The sequence below is a fragment of the Cyprinus carpio genome, chromosome B3 (genome assembly GCF_018340385.1).
Source record: "Cyprinus carpio isolate SPL01 chromosome B3, ASM1834038v1, whole genome shotgun sequence".
Classification (NCBI taxonomy): domain Eukaryota; kingdom Metazoa; phylum Chordata; class Actinopteri; order Cypriniformes; family Cyprinidae; genus Cyprinus; species Cyprinus carpio.
In genome coordinates this window covers 209027-219986 of record NC_056599.1, presented here as the reverse complement: position 1 = coordinate 219986, position 10960 = coordinate 209027, and the positions used below count along the sequence as shown (strand labels likewise).

General features: G+C 36.1%; 1 protein-coding gene across 1 annotated transcript; it reads right to left on the bottom strand.

Annotated features, from left to right (window-relative positions):
- Nucleotides 1–2207: 2207 nt before the first annotated feature.
- On the bottom strand, nt 2208–7520 carry LOC109061260 (zinc finger protein 135-like). Its single transcript, XM_019078400.2, has 3 exons — nt 7445–7520; nt 5464–5533; nt 2208–3461 (listed from the first exon to the last, which is right to left on the bottom strand). Exon 3 carries the CDS (start codon nt 3298–3300, stop codon nt 2488–2490), a length of 813 nt encoding a protein of 270 aa, XP_018933945.1. The 5' UTR covers nt 3301–3461; nt 5464–5533; nt 7445–7520; the 3' UTR covers nt 2208–2487.
- Between the last annotated feature and the right edge of the window lie 3440 nt (nt 7521–10960).

The window sequence follows — 10960 nt, the reverse complement described above, 5'->3', positions numbered from 1 at the left end:
ACAGTATTTTGTACTGTCCAGGCGATATTGATATTATTTTGCAATAAATAAGAAAAAAAAATACAGGCAAAATATTTTAACCTTATATAACTAGAAAAAGTAAGGGATTGGACGTAGACATAAAAAGTCTTTTTTTATTTTGCCATTTGTTTTTGGCCGTTGTGCAGTTGTCAGGGAATGGTTGATTATATGCTCACCAAGGCTACATTTATTTATAAAAAACACAGTAAACACTGTAATATTGTGAAATATTGTCCATTAAAATTATCTATTTAAATGTTTTAACACACAGGCTACTGTATTCCTGTGATCAAAGCTGAATTTTCAGCATCATTACTCCAGTCTTCAGTGTCACATGATCTTCAGAAATCATCAAGAAACATTTCTGATTATTATCAATGTTGTAAACAGTTGTGCTGCTTGATATTTTTGAAAAAAAAAACTATTTTTTTCATGATTCTCTTATGAATATTTGAAATGGTCCTTTGTATCAGAGTTATTTAACTCAGTATAACTCTGATTCTTCAATCACGCAATCTAGTGGTCTGTTATTGATACAACCACAGCTGATACAACTGATAACAGAGTGCTCAAGCGGGTACTGTTAGTCATGTTGAGGTAATTAAAATATGTCAAATATTTTGCATTCAATTATATATTTATCAGGCAAGTGGCCGCATGATAAGCAGGACAGTTATGCAGTGTAGTCTTTATCACCCTGCAGAGGTTTCTTTTGCAAAATAATCTGCTGACTGTACACTATCCCTCAGTTTGGGAACCACTGGAGCAGGCAATTTGTGCTCTATTAGTTTGGTCTGTTACAATGCTGTGTGTTTGATTACTAATGTCCAGTGTTGCCAACTTAGCAATTTTGTTGCTAAATTTAGCAACTTTTCAGACTAAGCACCTAGCAACAAATTTAGCAAATTTATTATTATTATTATTATTATTTATTTGTCAACTTTTGATAAGTGTCTCAGACAATAAAAAGGCATGCATTTTCTATTCAAATTACACAAAAAGAGGAAACAAAAGATGCCTAGAAGTACAGACATCACATGAATTGAGTTATTTATTGCTATTTGCAATTGTTGAATTTAATAATAATAATAATAATAATAATAATAAGTTCATTTATGATAATCTTTGTTAGTAGCTTGTACCTGCGATTGTTGATCAGTTAGTACACTGTAAGGAAAATGGAAAAGATACAAGTAATTTTCCAGGACATTATCCATTGTAACCCTGTAACCTGAAAACACAATGCGTAATTCAAAATGCATGTAAAAAAAAACATAACGGAAAATTCTTTCATATTAACATATTAGATTGTGTAGCATATTAGTGTCGCATATTAACTACTTAAAACACTGCTTAAAGCATAACTGTCAAAAATATGTAGAATTGCTAGTTTACTATCTATTAAAGTTTTTTAATTGTAATAATTTAAAATGTGTAAGTGTTCAATAATTCAATGCATTTAAAAATAGTTATTTATATTTTAATATTATATAATGCAATTTATTTTACAAAGAAATCTAAATTATATAAAATATATTTTTTGCTGAGACTTTATGTTGTGACAATTTTGCGTCGTGATTACGCAATGACGTCATCGCAAAAAGACATCACAATGTCATTTAGCAACAAATCAACCTTCCTTTAGCAACTTTGTCTGAAAATTAGTTGGCAACACTGCTTACGTCTGTGTAGTATGGCGTTGCACACAGAGGACAAAAACAATCAGACTCGACTCTTTATCGTCATTTGTTTTAAAATTTACAAAGCGTTCCAACTTGAACAAAACTATATAAATGCAAAATTTTAATTCATGAATATATAACAGTATCCACAGTATCACAAAATCCATATCGTGGAACAACATAATACCGGTAGTCACTTTCATACCAGTATAGCGCCCACCCCTAGTAGGACTGCTGTGATCCTGTCTGTTAGTTCAGTTCAAACATAATAAACATACAGTATAAACCAAACATCATCATCATCAACAGATCATGCTTGAGCTTCACATCACAGAAATGAAGAATGAACTTCCACTTTATGAGTTTGTCATCTATTATCATGTTATTTTAATCTCAAGCTGTCAGGAGAAACATTTACCATCTGAATAAAGCTTTTGAGTTGATCTGAATCTCACAGTACAAGTGATGCAGTAGAAGACAACTGAACATAATATGAAACTCAAATAAGAAAACGCAATGATATCATTTATTTCATGAAGCAAAATGATATACAAGAATAAAACTTTGTGACATTGTTCTTTTGAGAGGAACTCCATCTTTGAGTTGATCTAAATCTGTTGAATCTGCTGGTTTTGAAGATGAAGATGAACTTTATTCACTGTGAAAACTTTAGATAATATTTCTTTGTCCTGTCACTTGTAATGACAGATTTATCCAGACGATATTTCACTGCTTGATGAATTATTACAGCCTCAGATCTGAAAGTGCTGCATCCGAAGAAGATCTACTTACTGTGAATGTTTTTTGTATGTCTGTGTAGAGAAGATGATTGACTGAAACACTTCCCACATACAGTGCAGTGATACGGTTTCTCTCCAGTGTGGATCCTCTCATGTGTTTTCAGGTCTCCAGAAACAATGAATCTCTTGTCACAGTGTGAACACTTGTAAGGTTTCTCTCCAGTGTGGATCCTCTCATGTATTTTCAGGATTCCTGACCGACTGAATCTCTTGTCACAGTGTGAACACTTGTATGGTTTTTCTCCAGTGTGAATACTCCAGTGCTGTTTTAAATGTTCAACTAAAGTTAAAGTCCTCCCACACTCATAGCACACATGCTCTCTCACAGTAGTATGGATTTTCTGATGCCTTTTTACATTTTCTAAACATGAAAAACTCTTTCCGCACAAATTACATGAGTGTGGCTTCTCCTTTGTATGAACTCTGAGGTGTTTTTTCAGATATGAAGCCCTCAAAAATGTTTTGTCACATTCATCACATGAGTACAGTTTCTCTCCAGTGTGGATGTTTATGTGATCCTTAAGGTTTGATGATTGTGTGAAACTCTTTCCATGCTGATCACAAGTGAACAGTATCTCTCCAGTGTGGATCCTCTCATGTGTTTTCAGATTTGATGACCGACTGAATCTCTTGTCACAGTGTGAACACTTGTAAGGTTTCTCTCCAGTGTGGATGTTCATGTGTCTCTTGAGGTTTAATGATCGTGTGAAACTCTTCCCACACTGATCACAAGTGAACAGTTTCTCTTCAGTATGAACCCTCATGTGAACATCAAGATGATGTTTGAATGAGAACATTTTTCCACACTAAGTGCAGGTGAAAGAATTCTTGGCGCCTCCTTTCTTAAAATTTTTCTGTTTGGTTTGAGAGCAACTCAAAGGTTTTTCTTCAGTTTTGACATGATTTTTCTCCTCAACTTCACTCAGTTCTTCTTTTTCCTCGTTTTCTTTAATCAACTCTGAAAATAAAAGTAAAAATGGTTGATTTTCAGTATCTCTCAGTAGTGAACCCTGATGTAAAGTAGACCATTGCTGTACCAAATTTTGGTCATTTTGGTGTATTTTTGTCAATTATATGTCCCCGAAACTCCATGAATGAGGTCTTCTAATTATTAGGGCTGGTCCGAATACCATTTTTTGAGCTTCAAAGCTTCGTTAGTAATCAATACCGAATATTCGGAGGGAAGGGCTGGACATATTCTTCTCTCTAATAAAGGCAGAAATCTCTGTGTGCTTATCTGTTCGCATTTTTATTATGTCGAGAACCATTCATCCAATCGACTTCACACGTGGCAGGTGTATTGCTGTGGACCCAAGGGAGTGCAGTGCTGCATTTTGGTGCAATATGGACGAGCAACACGTTCAGAATTAATAAACTTTTAAGAAACTACAGAACAGCGCGAGCCGGAAGCGGTGCGCCTCATGCGGGCAGGGATAATATGCTCCACACAGGTCTGATACGAGCAATACTTTTAATATAGACAAATTATTATTAGGCTGGGCTACTTTACGTTTTTTTTTTTTTGTTTATGACTCCATATTCTCAAGAATTTTCCAAGCAAATTAAGTGCACATTTTTATCATATGTAAAATTACTGATTAGCGGATAAAAGCAGCTTGTTTTTTTTTTACACCAACAATATACTACAGGCATTCTACTTACAGAACTCAGGTGATTTTTCAAACTTTATGTGCTGTTGTATTAGGCCATATTCAAATTGCATATCTGAACCACTGGTTTTGTCCTCACTCAATTTAAAGTGCTCCCACACAGCTGAGGTCTTCGGCATTTTTGTCTTCTCTTCCAGAAGAAATGAATCATGACGTTCACTCATAAGCCGCTTTTTCCCTCTCAGGCCAAACCATTCTCTCGGCTTAACCCAGTGGTTCCCAATCCTGGTCCTGGAGAACCCTCAGCACTGCACATTTTAGATGTCACTCTGTTCAAACACACCTGATTCAACTCATCAGCTCATTAGTGAAGACTCCAAGACCTCAAACGTGTGTGTCAGATAAGAGAAACACCAAAAGTGTGCAGTGTCGGGGGTTCTTCAGAACCAGGATTGGGAACCAATGGCTAAACTGTTAGATTCCGTGCCAATAAGCACGGATACGGTTTCATTTTCCACTGTGGTGCTGATAACGGAGCTCTTTGGAATGCAATATTCCAATTAATATAATATAATTAATTAATATAAACAGCCATATGAACGATGATCAGATATTTCTGTTTTTGGGACTCCTTTTTTATCTGATATTTACTTTGTTCAATAATAGAAAAAAGGACACAACTCTTGACGTGAAAAATAAAATAAAAGTTGGCTCCACAGACCAAACTGTCTCAGACATTTTTTTTTTTATATTGAACGTAGCATAGCTGTTTACTTGGCTGTTTGATCAAATAGAACGCTTCTGCTTATTTAGCCAGCTATGGAGAAACTGGTAGCAAGGCAACAAATGGCAATGTCATGCGCATGCACTCTAACAGCCCCGAGATTGTCTAACCGTACCAAGAATTCCGTGCCGAAAACGGTTTGTAATCGTGCTGCGCGGTACCAGGCTCACGTGGAAATACAACTGTAACCGTACCTGACAGTTTCTTAGAACTGTTCGGCTCGATTGTAAAAAAGCGTATACATTAAGGAGCGAATGAGAACTGTTTTGCGGGGGATCCCTGGTGTTCAAAAAAAATAAAGAATATTCAAATCTCAAAATTGAAAATCAAATGCCAACCCACCGAACAAATATTCAAATAATCTGGTCCAGCCCTACTAATTATTATTATTTTAAAAACATTAAAGGCACAAATCACATATTTCCACAGGGAGAACTATTAAATATGTTTGATCAGCTACACAATTATCTAACAATGTTACTGAAAAAAGTACCCTATTATAACAAGTCTAAATCTGCTTAAAGTTTTATAACCATCAATATTATTAATAAAGAATAAACACCAACCTGTTTGCTCTTCAGTGTGTTTCATTCTGCAGGGTTTGTGGGAGGAGCTTCACTGAACATGAATTTCTGTCTGGAAGAAGAATTGCCAAAATCAACTTTTTATTTATTTATTTTTTTTATTAACTTTCACATTTAAGCGTTTATGTATTAGAAGCAGAAGAGACCAGACCCTTACAAATACAAAGTGTTGTCTCTTTAAATTATTATATTACTATATTCAAAGTAACAGTGTCAACACAAAGAGCAGATCAATTTAAAATGATCATTCAGTAACACTGTACTCATATAAGTGCTAATTCACACATTCTATGTATTTCTGTTTTCTGTCTTTCTATTATATAAAGAAATAGTATAAATTCTTCCAAATATAATTAATAGTAAGAATTAAAGGAGTCATATGATGTTGCTAAAAATTACATTATTTTGTGTATTTGGTGTAATGAAATGTGTTTATGCGGTTTAAGGTTAAAAAAACATTATTTTCCCACATACTGTACATTATTGTTTCTCCTCTATGCCCCGCCTTTCTGAAACGTGTCGATTTTCACAAAGCTCATCGCTCTGAAAAGCGAGGTGTGCTGTGATTGGCCAGCTATCCAGCGCTTTGTGATTGGCCAAATGCCTCATGTCTGTGACGGAAATGTTACGCCTCTTAACATATTATGATGCCTTGTCCAGCCGGTGCGACGAGACAAAAACATAAACCCCATTATAAACGTGATATAAACATGATTTCTAGTCGTGTTTTCTTTTGGAAGGCAAACACAGCGTGAGTGAGCCGCGGCCGGCGGATTCTACGAAGGACCGTACCTTGGGCTCGCATATCATTAATGAATAAGTAATATATACAATAGAGCACATAATATATAAATAAGCTTTGATTTCCTAAATCTTTAGAGCAATAAAGTAATTAAATTATATCATGTTATAGTTTTATATACCACAAAGCAAATTTTTTATATTTCCAGTGTCTGCATTATATATCTCTTCATCTCTTCGTATTTATGTATAGATTTAAAATGTCCCGCGTGGCTCAATATGAAGTATAGCAGCATCTGTTTTTAGTTTTAAACATGTAAAGCACGGTAATTAAAGTTAATTTAGGTTCAGTATTAACCGGATGTTCTTTTCTCCGTCCCTTGTTCTATAGAGTCGACAGTTTAACAAAGACATCAATACCACAGTTAGTTTTGATAATATACAGCTACTGTATGAAACATTCAATCAAAACTGCCAAGGTGCATTGTTTATGCATAAGAATGCTTTGACGCGTTATAATATGCAATATGATGCCTAAGAGACCGTCTGACAGATACAACTGCATGAAAACGTCTAGTATTATCTTAACATGACTTTTAACACACACAAATCATTTAAAAACACACTTAGTGACAATTTTTTTTTAAATATTACAAAAAAGACCTCCTTTTATACAAGTACAATAAAGCACACATTATATATATATATATATATATATATATATATATATATATATATATATATATATATATATATATATATATATCTTTATACATTTACAGTACTCAAGGGGCGAAAATGCTGTGGTCCCATTTTATAAATGTTAGGAATGTGTAGCTCACATTCACTAAGTCATTCTGGCCATTAGCATTTACTACAGAGTTGTAAAAATCATTCTATGATTGGACATAGTTTACTTTTTTCCCCCTCACTTACGCGACATTAGCGATTATCCTGAGAATACTGAACCTAAAACTAACTTTACCCGCTATAAAAGAGACCATAATAAAATGTGCCTTAGATCTCAAAAGAGAAATAACGTTAGAAATAAAATCGCAGCAGCAATATGATATCGTTTCGCCTTAATTCCTCTATACTAAGTGTTTATTCAACTCAGAAAACACACAAACAGCGCTGTACTTGGTGAAACAACACAGAAACAACATTGTGTAAAATGTGTTTCATGTAAATAACGTTATGTGAAATAATGTGAACTGCTCACCTCTCCTCAGAAAACTCAACACCGCTGCTGCTGCGTCCGCAAACTGCGGCTTCTTCTCAGGGGGCAAGGAAGTCGACCGGAAGTTGAAGTCGGCCGCGTGCCGCCATCTTGTAGCAGAACTTCACTTGCGTTAGCATCCCATTGACTCCCATTCATTTTTGCGTCACTTTGACATCGAATAACTTTACATCTGAGGCGTTTAAAGACTCCATTTGTCCATTATTTATTTCTAAAGATACACGACAATGTATAAAGGGCTCCATTACCTTCTATGTTACATTATGGCCCCGTAGAAACAGTTTTTGTAAAAATAGGCTAACGATTGCGTCATAACCACTCGACTCTCTGTCGCACAGTAGAGAAATTACCGTACAGACAGGAGGAGAAGCTCGCAGGCAATCGGGGAGACGTCAAGACAATGGCGTACTGACGTTACATTTTAAAATACTATACAAAATAATTAATCAGAATACTTACTCCTGCTCACTCACGCCAAAGAACTCCCCGCTCAAGCTCGCCGTCTCTGCAAGATTAACGATGGCAGTTTGCACGCACAGCTACTAGAAGATTTACATCTGTCAGACAGGTTGCTGACGTCATCAAGCTTAGTTTGAGTCTGCGCGTCAGAAACGGAAGTGCTAAAAATCGCTAAAAATGGGCTTCACTTGTCTCAATTGAGTTCCAATGGGGTCGCTGTGTCCATTTCTTTTACTGTCTATGCTTCTTCTTCAGCTTCAGCTTCTTCTTTCTTCTTCTTCTTTTTGGAGTTTTTCTTGGCGGTTGGCACACAACGAAAAGGTGCATTACCGCCACCAACTGGTATGGAGTGTGGATCTGAATGACTACTACTCATTTTATTCCAAATAAAATAAAACTAAACCGAAACAACAAAACAAAACAAAATCAACAAAACTACTCAAATCTACTTAATCACATTATTCTAAGATAATGAAAAACGATTCCATAGCACTTATCTCTTGAGTTTTTCCTAAGAATTTCTACTAAATCAAAATGTATTCTTTCCATTCTAAGGTTTCGGATCATTTCCCACCTTTTTCCCTCATATTTCTTACAGTGCACCATGACGTGTTCTATTGTCTCTTGTTGCCCACAGTATTCACATCTTCCGGATTTATGTTTACCTATTTTAAATAAAGTGCTATGCCCAAATCTAAGTCTAGATATAATTGTCTCTTCTCTCCTTTTCCTTCTTGCACATCTCATTTCTCCCACTCTCCTCTGAATTTTGTAAAACCACCGTCCTTTCCTCTCTTCCTCCCACTGCTTTTGCCACCTTTCCTTCAACTTCTGTTTAATAATGCTCTTTATTTCCATCGTACTGATGTTAACTGTCAAGTCAAGTCAAGTCATCTTTATTTATATAGCGCTTTAAACAAAAAAGATTGCGTCAAAGCAACTGAACAACATTAATTAGGAAAACAGTGTCAGTAATACAAAATGACAGTTAAAGGCAGTTCATAATTGAATTCAGTGATGTCATCATGCAGCTCAGTTCAGTCTAAAGAGTATCTGTGCAATAATTTGCATTCAAGTCAACGATATCACTGTAAATGAAGTTTCCCCAACTAAGCAAGCCAGAGGCAACAGCGGCAAGGAACCAAAACTCCATCGAGGACAGAATGGAGGAAAAAACCTTGGGAGAAACCAGGCTCAGTCGGGGGGCCAGTTCTCCTCTTACCAGACGAAACCAGCAGTTCAATTCCAGGCTGCAGCAAAGTCAGGTTGTGCAGAAGAATCATCTGTTTCCTGTGGTCTTGTCCGGTGGCCGTCTGAGACAAGGTCTTTACAGGGGATCTGTCTCTGGGGCTCTAGTCCTGGTCTCCGCTGTCTTTCAGGGCTGTAGAGGTCCTTTCTAGGTGCTGATCCACCATCTGGGCTGGATACATACTGGATCCGGGTGACTGCAGTGACCCTCTGACATGGATACAGACTGGATCTGGTGGCTACGGTGACCTCGGAATAAGAGAGAAACAGATTTATATGAGCATAGTTGCCATTCTTCTAACGATGTAGCAAGTACATCGGGTGTTATGGGAAGTGTTCCCGGTTCCGGTTTACCTAATTAATGCAGCCTAAAAATTCTTTAACGGATTTGTATATTAGAAGTGTATTAGTATGTTATGTGTAAACCAGGTTAAAAGAGATGGGTCTTTAATCTAGATTTAAACTGCAAGAGTGTGTCTGCCTCCCGAACAATGTTAGGTAGGTTATTCCAGAGTTTGGGCGCTAAATAGGAGAAGGATCTGCCGCCCGCAGTTGATTTTGATATTCTAGGTATTATCAAATTGCTAGAGTTTTTAGAATGCAGCAGAGGTGGAGGACTATAATGTAACAAGAGCTCATTCAAATACTGAGGTGCTAAACCATTCAGGGCTTTATAAGTAATAAGCAAGATTTTAAAATCTATACGATGTTTGATAGGGAGCCAGTGCAGTGTTGACAGGACCGGGCTAATATGATCATACTTCCTGGTTCTAGTAAGAACTCTAGCTGCTGCATTTTGGACTAACTGGAGTTTGTTTACTAAGCGTGCAGAACAACCACCCAATAGAGCATTACAATAGTCTAACCTTGAGGTCATAAACGCATGGATTAACATTTCTGCATTTGACATTGAGAGCATAGGCCATAATTTAGATATATTTTTGAGATGGAAAAATGCAGTTTTACAAATGCTAGAAACGTGGCTTTCTAAGGAAAGGTTGCTATCAAATAGCACTCCTAGTGTCAGGATATAAACGAGAGACAGAGGTAAGTGAATCCAATCACAGTGTTTATTTGCAAATCACAAATGCAAGGTGAGTTCTTAGTGACTTCTGGTGCAGGTTCGGTGCAGATACTCAGTGCGGGGCTGAATGCAGGTGAGCACGTCTTGAATAGATAAGTTAATGTCAAGCTGTTTAGTTTAGTTTATTAAGATCCCCATTAGCTGCTGCAAAAGCAGTAGCTATTCTTCCTGGGGTCTATAGACTTCAACAAAAAAATGTTCTTATAACATAAAACAATACATTATACAGACAAAAATGGAGTGCACACATTCATACATAATACAACAACGTACTAAAAATAAAACAATAAAACAACAGCTCTGCATTATTCATTATCACAGTGCACAGTTACAACTATACTACTATAGGGTTCATAATTTTCACAATGTTTTCCCTCTCTTGAACCATTCATATCAAAAAAAAAACAACAAATATAAATAATAAAAATTATTCTAATGTAAATAAATAAAGTCTTAATCTTTTACGAAAAGTCATTGCATTCATTCCCAAAATCAAGAACTGCGGAAGAGAATTCCATACCACCGTTGCTCTATACAGCACTGTCCTTTGCATAAGGTTAGTTCGACACAGAGGTAACAAAAAGCGACTCTCTGTTGACTGACTAGTGGAATATTGATGCACAGCACTAAAAAAAGACAGTCTGCTGTATAGTATTTCTGGCATTTTTGTAACAATAATTTTTCTAACAAAGTTAACAATACAATAA